Source organism: Alosa pseudoharengus, unplaced genomic scaffold (assembly GCF_046254945.1).
Source record: "Alosa pseudoharengus isolate Yale_2024_CS ecotype anadromous, Long Island Sound unplaced genomic scaffold, YU_APseudo_1.1 YU_APseudo_1.1_scf_8, whole genome shotgun sequence".
Lineage (NCBI taxonomy): Eukaryota > Metazoa > Chordata > Actinopteri > Clupeiformes > Clupeidae > Alosa > Alosa pseudoharengus.
This window is the reverse complement of record NW_027468870.1, coordinates 1,286,672-1,308,419: the sequence shown is the minus strand read 5'-3', so window position 1 is coordinate 1,308,419 and position 21,748 is coordinate 1,286,672. Positions and strand designations below refer to the sequence as shown.

General features: G+C 39.7%; 1 protein-coding gene across 1 annotated transcript; it reads right to left on the bottom strand.

Annotated features, from left to right (window-relative positions):
• Nucleotides 1–515: 515 nt before the first annotated feature.
• On the bottom strand, nucleotides 516–21,503 carry LOC143111998 (uncharacterized). The gene is made up of 5 exons (XM_076274250.1): nucleotides 21,083–21,503; nucleotides 2,589–2,806; nucleotides 2,041–2,188; nucleotides 1,817–1,926; nucleotides 516–1,002 (listed from the first exon to the last, which is right to left on the bottom strand). Exons 1-5 carry the CDS (start codon nucleotides 21,501–21,503, stop codon nucleotides 694–696), a joined length of 1,206 nt encoding a protein of 401 aa, XP_076130365.1. The 3' UTR covers nucleotides 516–693.
• Nucleotides 21,504–21,748: the final 245 nt, after the last annotated feature.

The window sequence follows — 21,748 nt, the reverse complement described above, 5'->3', positions numbered from 1 at the left end:
GTATTAAGTGCATTAAAAAATCTCATAATAAGTTAACAATTATTACCTAGTCAGCAAGAGGACAAAAACAAGATGAATTTGCTTGTATTAAGTGCATTAAAAAATCAAAATCTTATAAGTAAATAATGCCTAGATTAGGAAGTCTTGTTTTAAGAAATTGTCTAGTTTAGGTATACTATACCATAATGTAGAGTAATGTACATAACTATGGATCTATGAGACCGAATGATGAGTCACCACGGTCTTAACACCTTGCATGATGGCATCCCTTCTACCTGAGGTTGAAACAGATACACATAGATTTAATGCAAAAGTTTTATTTTTTTTGCAAAGGACACAAGCTAAACAAAGCACAAACCTTTCTGCCTTTCTGGGCATAATGACAATACAGGTGTAAGGTCAACATGTTTTGTTTTAACTCTGTTGCCTGTACGGCAATAAGAAAATTAAATAAAATATATCATTTGATATTCAAGAAAAGTAAATCAATATTACATTGGACATTCACAAACAAAACAAAAATAAAACAACTTCACTGGTCTACAACAGACCTTCTTTTTAGTCTAATTTTGAACATTTTGTTTAAACTGGAAGCTCAAAACTGAACTTAACACACACGCATTAGAGGGTCATAGTCAGGTGTGTGTAGGTGTGTGTGTGTGTGTGTGTCTTAGGGGATGCTGCATTACACAACTACTCAAGAAAGGCCTTCCAGTCAGCCCTCGCTCTTTTGAAAGACGGTGTGGCATCCTTCTCATGGATGGAGTCCCCCAGGACCTCTGTTTGTAACATCGACAGAACAGTGGCCACACATTTCGGATAAGTCATGTGTAGTGCATAGTAGTAGGCAAGTATGTATAATGCTGCATCCCCTAAGCACCTTTTGGGAAACGATATCGCTTCTGTTCCTAGGCAGAGAAAGGAGTCTTTGTTTTCATCCACCAAAAGGAGAGGTGTGGCAAGTGGCCTTCTGTTCAAGAATGTGTCAGGGTCCTCTGTGGGCTGAACATAAACACACAACATCAGTAGATCAGCAACCCTAACCCTCCATCCCCCACCCACACACAACAAACAGCTTTAATAGTTTTTTTGTACTATGTTACTGTTCCAATCAACACTTAAAGGAACCGTATAGGATTTTGGCCAAAATTAGTACTGTAATCACTTTCAAAATACTGTAGAGCGATGTACACCGTAGCTGTGGTAACTAGAGCAGAGCTGGCAACCCAGATGCCGAAAAACTACTGACTTTGTGATTAGAAGATAGGTGGAGGGTGGCGCATCAGGCCGAAAAACGCCAACATGTAAACAATAACATCAGTGGCTGCAACTTCACTTTTTTTAAATGACAATACCCTGGCCGGACTACTGTTGTCAGTGATATAAGTATTTGAAATGAGCATGATTTTTTGATTAATTGAAATACATTTCTTACATACAGTTCCTTTTAAGTGGCTATGCTTTTGCATGTCAACCATTCTAATAAAGGAACCCTACGTGTCTTCATTTTACAAAAGCTTGAAAGAATGATTTTAACGATTATAGAGAAGACTTAAGCCACACAAGCAGTGAGTTAAAGTGCTATTTAAAACAGCTATGGTGGTTAAAGTCACACCTCTTGTTTAAAAAAAATCAAACATTCAGTCTGTTACATGTATGACTGGCATTGTTTTCAGTTGTTCAAGGTCACTGCGTGCTGTCAGTAGGTAGAATAATGAGAACATTTGATATAAAATGAACTGAATAGTGGACCAGCAGCTATATTGGAGCAAGTTCAGCAGGTTATTTTTATATTTAGAAAAAGTTTATGATTTACCAGAAGCACATGGATGAGAGCTTCAGAGGCGGCTGCCATCTTCTTGGGCAAGGCAACATTGGACGGGAACAGAGTCGGCAGTACCATCAACAAATTAATCGCTTGCTCCTCTTAAAAAAAGAAGGAGAGAAAATCAGAGATTTGTTTCTCTGAGTACAGCATGAAAAAGTAACAAATACATGTAAAGATACATATTCTATTGGTATTATGTTGGCTGGCCTTACCGGCAGAAAGTGTCATTGGTGGTTTCATGGCCTTCTTGAAAACCCCATAGAAGGTAACCCTGTATTTGAACTCAAGCCACCGCTCCCTCAGCTCCTTCACATAGTTGGAGTTGTTGTTTTCTATTATTCGTCTAAGTTCATCAAGAACCTTTGGTGGGGGGCACACACACACACAAACAATTTATGGAAATGAACATATTATAGTTTAGTTTAAGCATCACTCTAAGACCACATGTATATGTAGCAAGGTATTCTATATAACAGCTATTTCATTTGTTAAAGCAGTATGCTTCTAGGCTGGGTGAACCCTGCCTGACCTGCTGGTGAATTTTGATTTTGAACGATGGCAATAGAGCTCGACAGTCCCGCCCCTCCTCCGAGAGAGCACACCTATCGTGCAGCAGAAATAAAGTGCAGACTCCCCATACTAATGTTCAGTCTTATAAGATTGAGCTTAGTATGGTGATAGCCAGACTAGTATGCTTCCAATGCTCAATAGAAAAATCTCACTGTTTCAGAATCCAAGTGTGAATTGTGATCCTACTTACATGTTCAATCTCTCTTAGGCATGGATAAGCCTCCAATATTTTTGCTGGTCTGTCTTGTTCCCTTATTGCGTCCGAATCAATGAAGGCCCTCCTTCCCTCAAATTCCAGGTCAAGAAGTTGCGCAACATCATCTTTGTTCTGTTTGGTCTTGCGATATAGCTCTTGTAGAGTTGTGTAATGTCTAGCCTGGGCCTTCCGACTGTCCTGTCTGCATTCAACTAAAAGATTCAACATAGAAAACATTACAACACAAACAGTTGAGGTCAGCATTACTTGTTATTAGCTAATAATATTCATGCTCCTATTGTTTCCACAGGAACAAAGACAAAATATCCACTACATTTTATGAAGATATTCATTAATATTACTTGTGTTGAATAGAAACAGGAAAAGGCAAAAATGACAATGTCAAAATTCTCAGCCCCCTGACAATTAATAGTAGTCACCATACCTAGAGATTGGCATGGTGTTTTTTTCAGTTAGCCTATTAGCCTGTTTGATGCTCATTGTGCTCAATGCAAACAGGCTAACTGAAAAAAACATCATGCCAATCTTTAGATATGGTGAAGGGTATGTGATGATATGGGGCTATTTTAATTTCAAAGGCCATGGGGACTTTATCAGGCATAGTATCCTGGATCCATGAAATGAGTGGCCTTTAAAAATAAAAATCTGCCTGCCTCTATGGGAATTTAACTAGGGGTTAACATAGAGGTGCAAATTCTTATGCATCCTTTATTTTAAGGAAGAACATTTCTTTATTTATTGTACATTATTCATTCACAAAGAAAATTGGTGTCCTTAAAGGTTGGATATTTCCTCAAATTTTTTTTAAATAAGGCATTAAGATCAATTTCCAAAAGTTGATTTTATATTTCTCTTTTTAGTCAACTTTAGCATGGATTCAAATACTTATTCTCCCCACTGTATCTTAATAAATAAAAACTAAAGATTTTGTCTGTGCCCTTTTGGACAAAATACAACTATGTACGGTGCTGATTATGGTCTTGTGTTTTGTGCAATTTTAAGGAAGGGGACTAATAATTTTCACCCTATGACATTCGCCCTAACATCAACACCCCTCCATTACAAATCTTGCGAAAATGGTAATACATTTACCAAGAGCATCAGCCTGTTTCACTGGTGTGCTGGTTATCAGTGGGTCAACCCCTGCCTCTGGGGAACTGACACTACTTGAGGAGAGAATGGTAGTGGATGCACTGGAGTCAAAATCTCCCTCGTCTTCTTCCTCTGTGGTTGCAAACTCAAGGCGTCTCTTTTTCCCCCTTGCAGGAGTAGCCCCCTGGGATTTGCGTGGAGTCCTGATGTTTTGCAGCCTCTTGTTTAGTCGCTTAAAGACTTCAAACTAAAACATGAAATACAAAGACCATGAGCAAACAAAAAAAATGAGGACAAAAGACATGGACTAACAAACATTTTTTTTTTTTTTTTAAAAAAGGTTCTTTTACAATCAAGGTATTTATTTTGCCAAAAAAGGGCTGCCAAATACCCACAATTTCTAAGTTAAAAATAATGGGGAGAAAAAAGTATAAAAGTATACAACTGACCTCGAACTCTTTCTTCGATAGATAAACTACCAATGTACTTGAGTTGGTTAGGGGTGCAAGGGTACACAAGTTCAAAGATGTTCAATACAAGTGTGTGATAAATATGTTTTTATTTGTTCATTGATGTATTTATCAAACTTTGTTGCTTACTATCTATACCAATTCTATCCATGGACTGGAAACCAATTAAAATCCCTTCAAACATATTAAAGGAACCGTATGTAAGAAATGTATATCAATTAATCACAAAATGGCCCTGATATGTTGACATTAAGAAATCATGTTAATTTCAAATACTTATATCACTGACAGCAGTAGTCCGGCCAGGATATTGTCATTTTAAAAGTGAAGTTGCAGCCCTCAACTGATGTTGATGTTGTCATGTTATGTTTTGGCCTGATGCGCCACCCTCCACCTATCTACTAATCCCTAAGTCAGTAGTGTTTCGGTATCTGGGTTGCCAGCTCTGCTCTAGTTACCACAGCTGCAGCTATAAACATGTCGGATAAAAAATGTCTAATGTTTTGAAAGTGATTGCAGTACCAGTTTGAGCCAAAATCTTACATATGGTTCCTTTAAATGTCTGAAGGTGTATCCATGTAGTCAATTCATATTAAGAATAATCACGACAAAAAGAGATACATAACGCAACTTCATTGTACCCTTCCACCCCTAATTTTGTTATAAAATTATTACATTCATGTCAAAATGCTTACATACCCATGGACGTTGCATGTCGAGCTTGTCAGATAACATCGGGTAGTACAAAACAAGTCGTCTTGCCATTGATTGCAGGTCTTCTTTTGTCGGATATTTAATGTAGTCTTCGGAATCCGTGGCCCTCAATACTGACACCATGTTTGTCACTGTATTTCTTATGAGCCTACAGGACAGCTCTTTAGAGAGCTCACACTCTCCTCCTCTCCCAAGTTTCTTCAAGTCAAAATAGTGCTTTCTGACATGCTCCAACTCACTGTCTATGTAAATTACATATTGGTGGCTTGGCACTTCAATTGTTTTGGCTGGACTGGTTTCCTTTTCCTTGTTGTTGTCGTAGCTTGTTGTTGTGATGTTGGGTGTACAGGAGCTGGATGAGGCCTGCTCCTGTGAATGAATCCATGAAAGGCAAATTTACCTTTGATATTAAGTCTGAAAAACAACTTAGAGTTGCTGAAAGCATTTTGATGTGAACCTAGCCTTAGTTTTAAGAAAATCTTATAAGACAAAGACTTTGTCGTACCACAGGATGCACAACCTCCCAAATGGATTTTCTCCGGAGAAAATGTTCAGGCCCTGGAAAAAGCTCCCGCAGATCATCCCTTGAGAGTGTCTGCAGAGCATCTGCATCAATTTGCGCCGCTGTGTCAAAAATAGAGACAAAGGAGAAGCAGTTAAAGAATAATAATGACTGATTAAGATGATCCAAGAGATTATGTAATGATAAACCATGGTTATCGTGGTAACCCAAAAAAACGATCATGGTTTATTTTCGTAAGGGATAACTAACTTTTTCATTAAGTTGTTTTGACAAAAAAAACAAAAAAAAACAAAAAAACACTGAGTTTAACTGCAGTGAAACCGTGATAAAACTATAGAGATAATCCATAAGCTCTCCGTACTGACATCTCCAGCTGAAGCCTAAGCTTGAAGATCTTAACAAGACGTCTCGGATACGTATACGACCTTCCGAACACATCCAAAGACATCTTGCAGACATTTTTACTGACTGGGTAGACACAGCTGCACAAAATCCCTGATTATTATCCCTAAGTAGTGGATAAATGCATCTTTCAAACACCACTATTGCAAATACACTCCTCAAAAACATAAAGGGAACACTGGTTCATAGGAGTATAGCATCAAGTGAGTCCCACTTGTGGGATATTGATCTGGCCAGTTATGTAACAGAGGTGGTTGTGAATCAGGTTCACCTGCTTTGATGTTGAAATTTACTCCAGTGTTGGTTAAGATCACATGCTGTACAATTAAAGCTTGAGTGTGATTGTGTGATTTGCAGGTAGTGTGCTGTCAACTACCTGGGTTCACCCAGGCTATGAGCCACCCATTGATATGTTTCATCAGGTCCCTTTCCGCAGGCGTATTAATCAAGCATCATGCAGTCTGTATTGATAATCAAGGTGCTTGATTTAATACACCTGTGGAAAGGGACCTGATGAAACCCATGAATAGCTAGACCTAAAATCATGACTACCATGCCCAGCACAATACTCCCTGCGTGGCTAAAACTTATAGTAAAGTAAGCCTACCAAAAAGGTGCCAATAAAATATCTCCACACTAACTTCAGTTAAGACCAAAGGACAAAGGGCTAAGGGTTAAACACAAAGGACTCAACAATAATCATCATGTCATCATTCTTACCTGTTAAAATCGCGATGGCCACATCGTCCAATTTTTCAAAAGTATTCATGTTTCTGTTGAAATAAGAAACAATTAATTGTATACAATACACCTTGGCTAGAATTGACCAAATAGCTTCAGTATTTGTCTCATTTATGATCATTTATCAATCAAATTCAGAATAATCAATCTTATGAGTTAAAGCAGGACATGCATGTATGGCAGTAGGAATTATTTATATTTATGCTGAGCTAAGAAACATAGGTGTAACATGTGATACTTGTTGATTAAATTAGTGCAGGGCCCCTGTTGTCTGTACTAGTATTGTTAACTCAGCTACTTTCTTAATAGTCGGGAGGGTGAGTGACATTGAAAATGCTCAAGCTAAAACCCTTCCAATTTGTGCCCTACTACATTGACACACAGGGGTTGAGTGATGGATGGTGTATGTCTTTGAACTTCACTTACACAACTTGAATAATTCACTTTATGCCTGCTATCCATAGCTTCCCTATGGCAGTTCAAGCAATTCAAGCTCGTAAATATAATTTGTTTTACTACATAAGAACCGTGTGTGCTTTCTAGGGACCAGGAATGGCGAGAAATAGTTAAGTTAGCCTTAGCTAACGATTGAGTGAACTGCGTAGCTATGTTTTTCAAACGGACTTGGGCCAACAACAACTTGCAAACGGTCGTTGATTTTAAACCTATAACTAGTTCTTAAGATTGTAGAAAATAATATCTTACTCGTAATTACATTCATTTCTTGTAAAAAAGTTCAGACAATACAAACCTGTTAGCTGTTGTTTCACTTGCTCTTCCCTCTATTCAAAAGAACAAATCAACGATAGATTGAGGATGTAAAGAGGGGGCGATTCCAAGTAGCCCAGATCTGGGAGGGGTATACAATTATTAAACAAAGCCTACGAATTATTGAGGGAAAGCATAAGATGTCTTCAGTCAAAAACAGTACATATATGTTTTTTAGTAAAGAAGATCTACTATTTAGTAAAGAAACCTTACGAGCAAGTAATTTGCATTATGAAAGCCACCCCTACGGTTTTGATATGGAATTGTCGCGCGGGAAAAGTCGTGAGGTAGCGCCAAGCCACTGCCATTCCGATGTGAAAAGTGCTAGAGTAGCCCAGGCCGAAGCATGGCTGGTTGGCGCTGTGTTATTTGTTGGGCATTTATTGCATTAACGTTGAAGGTACTCTTAAGCCATATTAATATGGCACATGGACGTAGTAAGAACTTTAGGGCAATTTGTGGAATTGATGACTGCAGAGAACAATATCGAGTATTCAATTCGCTCTACTATCACATCAGACGCAGGCACGCCTCGTACTTGGCCAATGGACGTCCGCCCTTGGAGTGCATGCCATTTCGGTCAGGCTGTCTTGGAGGTGAAAGGTTCGACATACCGATTTTTTCAAAATGTATTACACCCACCAGCAACCAAATTGAAGAGTCGACCTCAAATAGTGTTACTACTAGCGAGGATGCAACTCGCAACGAGGGCGTCTTATTGCAAGAAGATGATTTCCATGGTGATGAGAGAGCGGGAATGTCCAACCAGGACCAAGTCCACAATCACGAACATGTCAATGAAAAGGTAGGCACTGATATTGAAGGCTACAAAGTCCAACATGTTGGCTTTTATTGTGATGCAGCTCAATTAGAGTGAGATGGTGCTTATAGCTATTTGTTTATTGGCTAAAATAGGATATGCCCTTATGATGGGCTATGATTTTGCTCATTTAATTTGTAGGATACAATTTTTCCATGACTCCATGTTTGGTCCGATAGGCCTATTCTGATACACCTTAAAAGAATAAGCCATTGCACATATAATAAAAGGATTAGTCATGGAAAAATGTTGATGAGATATTTATTTTGGAATGGGGAAATAATAATTCCTCTCAAAATGAATGGTTTGATTATTTGAAGGGCACAACACAGTTATACAGCTGAATGTATTTGTTTTGACAGGACTTGTCTAGACGTGCGGCTGCCTTCACTGTGGATGTACGTGAAAGATGCTGTCTTTCTCGGGTAAGCTACTTGCATTTAGTAATTTAGCAGACTTTCTTCAGAAGCTTCACAGAGGAGAAACCATATTGTCACATTCATATTAACAAAGACTAACCATGAATACTACTTAGCATTTTACAGTCTTACAAAGACAGAGTAGAGAGAAACATTTAATATTGGTAGACTACTGTAATCATATTTTGTAGTTTGCAGTCTTGAGAATTTACTGATTTAATGATAAACCTAATTAAATAAGTGATTTGTTTATTTTGTTCCTCTTTCTACAGAGGAATGTCAACAGCATTGTGTCAGAAGTGCAACAGTTTCAATTGAATCTTGTAGAAACCTTGAGGGAAAGAGTGAAGGATGTCTTTGACAGACAAGGCCATTCAGACAACATTGAGCACCTCCGGAATGAGGCACTTGCAACATTTGATGACTTTCCAGATCGATCCGTTCTCCTCGTTGACCACAACATACATGCAGGACCAAACTATTAAGGAACTTTTTACTCCAGTTGAGCCTGAGGAGGTCATAATATCACAAAGACTGTGTAGAGTTAAGAGAGGTTCTTCAAGGGTTCTTGAAATGAAAAACAAGGTTTTTTTCTATGTTCCCCTCATCAAGAGTCTAGAGCAGCTGTTGTCCAACCCAAGAATTCTCAGTATGGTCAGTACTCCTCCAGAAAATTGCTACAAAGATGGATTTCTCAATGACATTGTGGATGGTAGCCTTTTCAAAACTCATCCATTATTTTCAATGAAGACCAATGCTTTGCAGTTGATATTGTACTCTGATGAGATAGAACTGTGTAACCCTCTTGGACCGCATACCTCTGTGAACAAGTTACTTATGTTTTATTATACACTAGGAAACATAGACCCCAAGTTTAGGTCAAAATTGGCTGCTATACGACTACTTGCTATCGCTAAAGCAAAGGACATACAGAGGTTGGTGTTGATGTTATTTTGGAACGTATAGAAAAGGATTTAAGGGAACTCTACAATGGTGTCAAAATTGGGAATGGTGAAACTATATATGGTGCAGTAATATCTGTATGTGGCGATACCCTTGCCCAGCATGACCTGGCTGGGTTTAAGTCTGGAGTTGGGTTTGCATTCAGCAAGTGTAGGCATTGTGAGTGTGATTTTGAGACCATGCAGAACAATTTTAATGAAAATAGTTTTACCATGAGAACATTAAAAAATCACATGAAACAGTGCAGAGAAATAGAGAGGGCCAGAACAGACCTTCTTAAAAATGCTCTCAAGACTACCTATGGTATAAACAGAAGGAGTAAACTTACAGATTTTCCAGCCTATGATCGATCTTATACAGCAAACCCCTCAAGATATAATGCATGTTATGCTTGAGGGTGTTGTCCCCCATGAAATGAAATGTGCATTGAAGCACCTAATTTTGTCAGGAGATATTGACCTCGATTGTATTAATTCAGGTATAAAAGGTTTCACATATTCACCCAGTGATGTAAAAGACAAACCATGCCCAATCAGTGTCAGTACAATGGCATCTAATGATAACAAACTTAAACAGTCTTCTGGGCAGATGCTGATACTTTTGAAGATATTTCCATATATTTTGAACAGTATCAAGGATAATATCTATGTTCAGTTCATCATAGAATTAATTGAAATAACTCAGATCATTTTTTCTCCTCTTTTATTTAGGGAAACCATACAAAAACTTAGAGCAATGATAGAGCAGCATCTTAAAAAGTTCAAGGAGCTTTTCCCTGACAACAATGTAACACCAAAGCAGCATTATATGTTGCATTTCCCTTCACAAATTGAGGCTCTGGGTCCCTTAACAAGGCACATGTGTATGAGATTTGAGTCTAAACATCGTTTCTTTAAAAAGTGGTCTTCAAAATTAAACTACAAAAACGTTTGCAGATCTCTTGTAGATCACAATCAAGTGGTAGAAAGTACTCATAATCACACAAATGGATTTTTTGCACATGAGAGAGAATTGGGTCCTGTATCAGAAGTGTCAAATTTAGAATATGTGACTTCAAAGATAAGAGATTTTTTAAATATTGACCATTTCCAGCATATTATCTCTGTAAAGTGGATTTCCCTCACTGGTAACAAGTATATAAGTAAAAAGACACTCATCATCACAGATTCAAAAGATGGGTTACCTATTTTTGGACTGATAAATAATATTTTTGTTGTAGATTCATCCTTATTTTGTTGTGAATATCAAATCTATGATACATTGGAGTTTAACAAAGATTTACTGTCTTATCACATTGATGTGCCAAATGCTGCTCTGGCAACAGAGTTAATAGATTTGGAGAAATTACCTGATTACACTGCATATCACTCTGCACCATTCCATGGCCAGATGTATGTTTCGAGAAAGTACGACCTAACTGATGTGTTATTGTATTCAAGATGAAAACACATTATAAATGTCAGAAAGTGTTTATTTGTGCTTGTGATTATGTTTACGTTTTGGCATAACAAAGGAAGGCTAGTTGAGGTACTCCCCTCAGTGTTCTGAGAAAGTGTCATACTGATTTGTTATTGTTAGTGGATATGGCATATGCTTTGCCAAGAAAATAAAAGATTTGCATTAATTCTATAAATGTGTATTATTCTTAACCAATCATATGGGTAAAGGTTTCCATGTTGTCCCAGAGTAAATTTTAAATGTTTAATATTAAGGTGTCTTGACTCAGAAAGGTCTTTGGAATTGATTCAATCAATTCTTACATTATCTTAATAAGTTGTGCTTCATTCTTAAAACAGGTTGATAATTAGTCTTGAAACAAGTAAAAATATCCTTAAGGTGAGTTGTTAACATGTCTAAAGGCTCCCTCCTCAACAATTTAAGATAAATCTTCTTAAAATTACTTTTATTATCCAAGTAAGTCAACTCAAGATGAATTTTCTTGAAACAAGTCAAATTATCTTAAGTATCTTTAGCCTTAATAAGTAAATAAGACCATAAAATGGTGTGATTAGATAAATACACTGAATTCAAGTCAATTACACTAGTACATATTTTCATTTTTTGCAGTGTAGGAGTTTAACTTCTTTAGTCTTGTGCTTACAATATTCCTGTCTTTTCTATGTCGGCTCTTAGTAATTCGTCCAGTTCCTCTGCAGTAGCTGCGTTGGCCTCTATTTCTTCGTTTGCCTCCATGACTCTGGAACTCTCTAGTGTAAGCTTCTTGAAGTTCTCTTTTAACTCCTCTATAGACATCTCTGTGTGGGTCCTTGTAATGCTATTGGCAAGACGGGAGAAAAGTCTCTTAGCTGTGGTCCTCTCTACTTTCAAATCGTTGAGTGACTGCCATTTTGTTCACTTCAGTTGACGGGACAGCAGGCTTTATCCTCTAGGCCCCCAGGTGGAGTGTCGTCCCTCTCGGTTGTGGCCGCAGGCGGAGTCTTTGCTGGTCACTGGTCACAGGCGGTTTTTCACTGGCAAGTGTATTTAAACATCATGGCTTCCCACACTTGAAAAGGGAAGGACTTGACCAGACTCAGGATTTCACTCGTTGTTCAATTTATTTGACCAGTAAACAAGCAAGGTGAAAAACCTTTAAACATACAAAAAATAAACAATTTAGATAAAGTTGAGCATTTTCCATCAAATACAACAAAGCACAACAAAGTAAATTTAGATAAGGCAATTTTAAACATAAACAATGAAATGGTTAATTTATCAGCCCAGGCAAACAGTATAGATATATTACCAATTAGGCATTAAATAAGCAGAAAGCCAGTTCAAACCCATTTTAATTTAACCTGTTTTACCTTATGTTTAACCTAGATTTCTATACAGATTTTATATATATACACACAATATGTCATGTATTCCAATCATAATTTTAACGAAATGAAATTAAGCATTCAAAACGTTTTACTGTAAATTAGCATAACCATTACTGTGCAGGAAATAATCTTAGTTGAAGATTAAGGTTTAATAAATAGTTTAAACAGCTCATAATTAACTTCAACCTATAAACAGGCAATGCATCTCAAATCAACAGACAACACATTTCACTTGTCCATAGACAGACTACTACGTAGCCAGCAATCACATTTAAACAGCGTCCAGAGTCCAATAAATACATTTGAGCTTACCGGTAGCCCTTTTGATCTTTTCCTTTTTCCCATGAGCTTTAATTCCGCGATCCTTCAGCAATTTCTCCTTTTTCTTCTGTTCTTAGCTGCGTTGCAAACAAGTGATCAAACTCGCGTCGCTTCATTGTCTGGGGGTTTCTGCCGTGTGCGGCTAATTAGTCTGATTTCGCTCACCTGCTAAAGCGCGCTGTGGAGCTGCACGCTCACCGGTACACGTTTGTAGCAGCAAGGCCGCTGTCACATGCACCCGCAAGCAGGCACACCTCCCGGCAGATCGCCGCAACAAAAACTAAGACCTCTCATTACTCCTCACCAGTGATGGGCAGTAACGCGTTAGAAGTAACGCGTTACTGTAATCCAATTACTTTTTTCAAGTAACGAGTAAAGTAAAGGATTACTATTGCAAAAACAGTAATTAGATTACTTTTACTTTCCTGCAAGCAGCCTGCGTTACTGCGTTACTAAACCGTGATTTTGCCACAGACAGTAAAAGAATTTGGGATTTTGCCATATGGATTTTGTGAGACTAACTTGTGACAATGATGTAGGCTATAGCTGCGCTATATAGATGTAAACAACAGACACACGTGTGCAAGACATGGAGTGCAGGAGAGAGCGCGAACATGGAGCATTTAATTCATTGCAGTTCAGACATTAAGAAAAAAACATTAACGCTGTACACTCTTCATGGGAAGAAAAATATTGTCTACAGCGAAAAATTCCACCTCAAATCTGAGCAAGCACCTAGCAATCCGGCACAGAAATGTGAAACTCATTGAGACACCCCCAGATCCCGACATGACGGCTGCAGCAACAGGTGAAAATAGAGGACGTTGCGGGTTCCCTGTAGCCTACTGGCCCGTTATAACAGAAGCCAGGGCATTATAATATTCTGGCTGCATTCACTGTGATTTGGAAAATGGGCAAAAATATAATGTGGTCTTTGCCTTTTTGTAATGGGGCTGGTGAGTGTTGAAGTCTTCAATAATTCGTTTCCCTTAAACCAGCGTTTCTCTACTGGGTCGCGGAGACATGCCAGGTAGGGCGCGAAAAACAGGAGTTTTATTAATTTATTTTTGTATCTGTAGCCTAGGCCCAGGTAGCACCCGATGCGCAATGGACGCACTGTGTTATTCATAGGGAAGCGCTCGTGTCAAGGCAGCGTGAGCGCATGTTTGAATCTGCAAGCACGTTCACTAATGAACATTTCTTGAAGCTGGCCTATCTTAGCGATATATTTGGAAAGCTCAATGAGTTAAATATCCAGTTACAAGGCAAAGACAAGCACCTACCTCACCTAGCAGATAAGATTACTGCATTCACCAAAAAACTTGAGGTATGGGACAGGCGCCTCGATCGCAACAGTAGCCTATGCCTTTGAGAATCTGAGTGAAATCGCTGAAACGTCTGCTTCGGGAGCCACTCTTGTGATCCCATGTATTAAACAGTAGGTCTACATCACATCCCTGCAAAGTTTATTTCAAAACTATTTCCCAACCAGCAGTGCTCTGTATGACTGGATTATGGATCCATTTAATGCAGCATGTTGGTATTTCATTGAATATATTGTAAAATGCTGTAAAATATTGGCCAATGCTTCCTAATATGTTGCTGGAAAACAGAAATATGTGTGTTTAATTTACAATGGCACATTATGTATTTATTTATTATTATATCTGCAGCACCAGCTGATTTTAACTCTGCTGAAGAGGATATATTTAGAACTTGTCATTATTTCAATACATTTGACAATTTTAAGCTTGACCTACCACTTTCTTAGAGCGATGAGGGACAGGTGGGGCTCGAAAAGGCCCCCTTGATCAAAGTGGGGAATGAAAGAAAAAGTTTGAGAACCACTGCCTTAAACTAAGCATTTACATAAAGCACAGTAGCCTATGCCGATTAAAACACATTCCACCCAGATAGGTGCTACCAGGCTCATATAGGCTATCACTTTTAATTGCAAACAGAAAATGTCTAGCTAGCTGTTTATACCAACTTAATATCATGACTATTGCTAATATAGTGCCAAATGTGGAGTTTGTGGACTAGCCATAGGCTTATATTTGAATGGAGCTGATCATTATGAGAGTTGTGTAGATGCTCTTAAAGTGACAGCGCACCATTTATAAATGAGTTAAACGGCATCAAATTAGTAGTATTTCTTAAGAAATATTTTAAACTAACAGTTCTGCTTTGGGCACCAAAATAGCCAGCAGCTGCACTGCACACACACAGTTCAAACACATACTCTTCTTGACATTAGAACAGCCTAAATGTGGCATGCAACAGCATTTTCTGTTTTGGTAAATGCATTACTCCTCTCTGCACTGTTAAAAGATGTAAATGTTAATAGAGACTTTGGTTTTAATATTTGTTTTGCTGTATTTTATTTACATCTATTCGAATGAAGGAGTATACACACAAAAAAGTTAAGATTGAAACTAATAAAACCAAGTTTTAAAAAAGCGTATTCAGGTTGTGTATAGCTAGTGTGTTTTTGTAAAGTAACTAAGTAAAGTAATTAGTAAAGTAACTAATTACTTTTGAAAATAAGTAATCAGTAAAGTAACTAGATTACTTTCTTGGATAAGTAATCAGTAATCAGTAACTAATTACTTTTTCCAAGTAACTTGACCAACACTGCTCCTCACAGGAAAACTCTTCACATTACAGGTGTAATAACATGGAACACTAATAATGTCATTTACATGCTCAGATGTCCCTGTGGGCTGGCCTACATCGGCAAGACAACCAGGTGCCTGAAAACAAGGATCTCCGAACACCGCTCCAAAATCTGCAATCGAGATGAGAAATGTCCAGTGGCAACACACTTCACAAAAGTTTCACACAACGTCTCTTTGAGGTACATTGGAATCAAAGCTCCCTGTCGGGGTGGTGATGTGAATGCCTCACTCTTAAGGAGAAGCATACTTGATGTACACCTTGGGCACATTGGCCCCAAGCACCAAAATGGAACGGTAGCTTGCACTACCAACACACAGGGCCGCTGACATCACATCTACCTTGCGAGTGCAGTAACAACTGAAAACGACACAAAATGGAAAGATTTCTTCGCCCGCCTGACACCTCAAAGAACTACGACGGAGTATTAGGGCCACAAATGAAGAAAAAATCGAGAATAAAGTTGAAATGTCATGTCGACTTTAATCTCGACGTGTCGACTATAAAGTCGCCATGTCGACATTAAACTCGACATTTCGAGAATAAAGTTGAAATATCATATCTACTTTAATCTCGACGTGTCATGCCGACATTAAACTCGAAATACAGTTTAAACATAGCCTACAGTTTAAGCTATGTAGCCTACACTAACACACAATATGTGACATGAATAATAGGCCTACTTCAAATAGATGTTATTTCAGATAGATTGCTAGATTGCAGATATTTAGATAGGCTAGCCTACTGTAAATTGCGTCTTCTGTTAACTCATTGCCGTCATCGTAAAGCGATGTATCTCGCGGTTATACCATGCACTATTATATAGCTAGAATAATACATGTTTTCAATAATATAATGTTTCTATAGTAGGCTACAAAATGTTATTTCACTCTGTTTTACGTGGGTAAGGCCACCACATCCAAATAACTGCCCTTCATGACCCACAGGCCGTCACTCTCCATAGGTAACATGGCAAAACTAATTTTTCTAAAACTGCTTTTTCATGTCTCACCTGCAATACATATAGGAGGCTATAAACACAGATATGTATAAGTATATAGGCCTATACTCTTTTGATCCCGTGAGGGAATATGTGTGCATTTACTTAGAATGGGGTTGCCTGGTCGGGAGGACAGCTTCATTCGTCCCTCCATAGACATTCAGCAATAGGCTGTTTTGCATACATTACAAACAAACATGCAATGTGAAAGTCTGGGATTGGGAAGAGCACTTAGTATACCTAGTCTAGTGCATAAGCATGAAGTTGAACCTTTAGATGAAAAACACTCTTTAATAATAGGCCTACAATAAATAAATAAACCGCTAATGACGTTTACTTTTGACCATCGCATTTATCGCCTGTAACTCCGTGATAAGTCAAAGTCAAAGTCAAAGTCAGCTTTATTGTCAATTTCTTCACATGTTCCAGACATACAAAGAGATCGAAATTACGTTTCTCACTATCCCACGGTGGAGACAAGACATATTTTACCAATTTTAAGTCCACAGACAAACATAACATTCAAGTAAACAAAAAAGTAAGTAAATAAGTAAATAAGAGGGCACATATAATGAAAAAATAAGAGCAGCAAAATTTGGTTGAAATTGTGCATAGACAGTCAATAAAATAAAATACTAGTGCAAAGTCAGGCCAATAAGAGGCTGAGGTAGTTCTGTTTGACCTAAGTAAGAAATAAAGTGGCATAGTGGTGCAAGTTATGTAAGAGCAGCAGAAGTGTTGTGTTTTCAGGACAACAACAACAAGTTGCAAAGTGTACAAGTGTGCAAGTGGAGTGGTGCAGGCGGCCATTTGTGGGTCCAATGTCCAGGATGTTATGTAGCTGAGGGTGGAGGGGGGAGAGGAGGGAGAGAGTTCAGCATCCTAACAGCTTGGTGTATGAAGCTGTTGGTGAGTCTGGTAGTGCGGGAGCGCAGGCTTCTGTACCTCTTCCCAGAGGGCAGTAGATCAAACAGATTGTAAGCGGGGTGACTTGCATCACTCACAATTTTGGTCGCCTTGCGGGTGAGGTGGGTGGTGTAAATGTCCTTCAGGGAGGGGAGTGAAGCACCAATAATCCTTCCAGCTGTGTTCACTATGCGCTGCAGGGCTTTCCTGTTGTATTCAGTGCAGCTTCCGCCCCACACAGCGAAACAGCTGGAGAGGATGCTCTCAATGGTGCCTCGGTAGAATGTGGTCATGATGGCTGGTGGAGCACTTGCTCGCCTGAGTTTCCGCAGGAAGTACAGGCGGCGCTGAGCTCTCTTCGCCAGTGATGCTGTGTTGGTGGTCCAGGAGAGGTCTTCACTGATGTGCACCCCCAGGAATTTGGTGCTGCTCGCTCTCTCCACCACAGCACCGTCGATGGTCAGTGGCAGGTGTTGGGTGTGACCTCTCCGGAAGTCAACAACAATCTCTTTGGTCTTGCTGACGTTCAGCAGGAGGTTGTTGTCCCTGCACCACGTGGTCAGATGGTCGACCTCCAACCTGTATTGAGTCTCGTCGCCCTTGGTGATGAGACCCACCAGAGTTGTGTCGTCAGCAAATTTCACTATGTGATTGTTGCTGTAGGTTGCAGTGCAGTCATGCGTCAGCAGGGTGAAGAGCAGCGGACTGAGCACGCAGCCTTGGGGGGCCCCTGTGCTCAGTGTGATGCTGCTTGAGGTATTGTTGCCAACACGTACTACTTGAGGCCTCTGACAGAGGAAGTCCAGTAGCCAGTTGCAGAGGTAGGTACTGAGTCCCAGTTTGTCAAGTTTGCAGATGAGTTGTTGTGGTATTATGGTGTTGAATGCAGAACTGAAGTCTATAAACAGCAATCTCACATATGAGTCTCTTTTTTCCAGGTGGGTGAGGGCTGGGTGGAGGGCAGAGCAGATTGCATCCTCTGTAGACCGTTTGGCTCGGTATGCAAACTGGAAGGGGTCCAGGGTGGGGGGGAGAATGGATTTGATATGTGACATGACAAGCCGCTCAAAGCACTTCATGATGATGGGTGTCAGTGCCACAGGGCGGTAGTCATTGAAGCAGGATGGAGCAGTTTTCTTCGGCACAGGAAACAGGATAACAGGAAAGTAGCCTATTTGGCTGAGCAACGGAGGTTAATAGGCCTATGTTCTATGTTTTGTCCACATGATGTAGGCCTAGCCTATGTCTAATCATTGTTGCACTCGAAGAAAACTGCAATGTTTCATTCGTCCTCCCTTTCAATCGTCCCGAGCGGTCGTTCTCTCTCCAAACTAACTTTAAACTCAAAATGTTGAGTTTAATGTCGACACGTCGAGATTAAAGTCGACATGATATTTCAACTTTATTCTCGAAATGTAGGGTTGCCAACTTCCTCAACCCCAAATGAGGGACACTTCACTTCAAATGCGTGACACCCCCCCCCAAAAAAAAAAAAAAAATAATAATAATAATAATAATAATTTACAAATGGTGTACTGCCACTTTAAGAGCATTGTCTACTCTACACAGTATTCATAAAATTTTGCCAGCTCCATTCAAATATAGCCTATGGTCATTCCACAAACTCTAACATTGTTTGTGCCACATTTAGGCATAGCACAATGATAAGTATATTAAGTTGGTGTAAACAACCTTCATTCCTGTGGAAATAGAAGCATGTAATGATGCTAGCTAGATATTTTCTGCGCAATTAAATGTGAACTATGAACCTGGTAGCCACCTAGCTACAGTGGGTCCCTGTTAAGTTTGGACGGGTTCCTTCAGGAATCACGATCCCCATTTTCTCGGCAGAAATGGCACAAACTGCAGTTGACACAAACAACCACAAGGTGTCACTTGGGTGCCACTACTATTTTTGATGCGACTGACTTACTGCTTCCATGACGCAGCGGGGGCACGGGAACTTAAATTGATCACGGTAGTTTAAGCTTACACTTGACAAAACATTCTAATATGAAAATGTAGATGCAATTGTTGTAAAATGTTGCAGCTCCTTTAAGAAAGCACCGTGTGCAGGGATGGAGAGAGAGAAAGCGAGAGGGGATATGTGTGTTAAAACTTAGCGTGTGGAAAAAGTACGTGCTGTTGAGACTGGAGCGAGTCATATTCAAAATAATGCAAAAAAAAGCAACCAAAGCATGCCTGCTTGCCGACGTTCAAACGAAAAATATATCAAAGCACCTTTTGTGTTTGAATGTAGCACGAAAAAATGTTTAAACAGCTGGACAAATGATTTAGCTAATTGATTATATAACCTGTACACCAGCAATTGTTGAACATTTACCTGTACAAGTACATTGACAGTAGCCCAGCCTAACAGCATGTTGTAGGCCTACTGTAGAAATTTCACTTAAATTGCAACCGCAACATGCCTGCTTGCCAACGTTCAAACGACAACGAAAAAGATAATAAAACAACAAGAGGGTTGAGTCTGAATGACACTGAGTTTTTGTAGTTAAGAAATATTTTCGTATAAAAAAATGGTCATTCTTCAATATCCTTCACCGACGCCTATGGAAAAGGCTTAACGTCCCAAAACAACGATCAATGATCATCAAATTTCTCTCTCATATTGCTCCTCATAACCATCTATAAACAAGTGTTTTTTCTTTTCTTTTTGAGCACATCCGAATCCCAGGACATAACGCACTGGACCTTATAATAGGCTCGAGATATAATTCCAAAGGGGGCAGATAGGGGCCACTGCACTTAAAACTTAAAAAGATGAAGCTTTCCGAACTTTGAAATTGCGATCAGTGACTGGCATCGGGTGAACGAAGCTTTTCGAAGTTGAACAGGCTATTAAAAACTATTTGCGCACCTCCATGTCACAGGAGAGACTAGGCTCTCCCTTCTATGAAAAAGACGTTAGGCTACCTGCAAACTGGCCTATGATTTCATTGCTGAGTTTGCGGCAAAGCAAGAAAATGTTTTTTTTTTCCTGAGTCAGGATATGGCGAGTCAGTGTCATTTATTTGTCCAATGTTAGCCTATAGATACAGACCAGTACATCTTATCAATAGTTTGAATGTCGTGTGTGTTTCTGCTAATTGACAAATACCGTTCAGCACAATGATTCATGCCCAATTAATTCCCCCTGTTAAAGTGTTCGCCTTTGTTAAGCGTTCATCTTCCGATAGTTCGTCAAAGTGACGCTTCACTCTCCGTGCTCTAACATTTTCAAATGTACTCTGAACCCCCATTTATTTGCGAGTGTCTGCGCTGTAGCCTTGGCCTGGTCAAAGGCACGCAGGTAGTCAGAAAGGACCGGTATAGAATTTTCCAGCAATTGCATTGCGGGGGTAGCGACGGGCCCCAGGAGGTCACAGACCCTGGTGCGACTGCACTTGCTGCACCTACTATATTTACGCCACTGCGTGGAGCGCTAATGTGTCTACTGTAAATCATTCATGTGTGAAAGTCATTAGGCTGGAAGCGCTAATGTGTCTAAGCTCATTAGTCTACTTTCAATAGGCCTACTGTACAGCCTGAGAGGGGGAACATAGCCTACTGTAGAGTAAACAATCAGTTTACTTAGTTACATTTGTTTAGTTAAATCCAGTTTTCTACTCTATCTCCATGATATGCTTAGCCTATAGAAAGACGAAGTCGGGAAAGTGCTTCAGAGAAAACGTATTTATTGAAATAATGAACAGTCTACATTCAACATTCTACAGTCTAAATTTAAAGCACGTTGAATCCCTGGGAAGATCTGCGTGTTGTGCGGAGGAATTTGTTGATCTTATTGATGCAGTCCTTCAGTTCACTCCTCCCCATAGCAGGGAACTTTCGTTGTAGTGCTGAGACCACAAAGTGTTTCACATTCTGCGGCAGTGCTCGCTTGCCCTTCGCTCCATCCCAGTTGGTGGTTTGGCTCCAGGCTTTATAGTGTTCCTCTGTGACGATGGACCTGAAGAGCAGACATCCGTATCTGCCCACTTGGCCGTAGCTCTGTTGGTGAATCTTAGCGTGGTCTTCGGGACCAACATCACGCAAGGTCACGTCTGCGTGTTGACTAGGAACTTGGATGCTGTCGTTGAGTGTGACGGAGAGGGCCAATGGAGACATCTGCAAGGAGGACGTTTCTGGAGCTGGTGTCGAGGTGCACCTGGGGATTGGTCTCTCAGGCGTCGAATAACTTCTCTGCTCACGTAGCGTCGCCTGAAGTTCTCCGATTCCAGCTCTCATCTCCTGTAAAATGTCTCTGTGGCTCTCCAAGTGGCTGGTCTCTCGGAGTTGTTGAAGCTCTCGTTTGAGGTTGTTGACCTCCGCTTTCAACCGATCATTCTCGACGTCTCTCTCGGCTACTCGAGCTTTCTCCCCTCCCCCACCCCCTTCTTTCACAAGCAGTGCAGCTTTCTGAAGCGGTGCCTTTTGAAGCTAATGTAACAAATACCACCAATATTGTTGTGTGGCAATAAAAGTATCCAGGG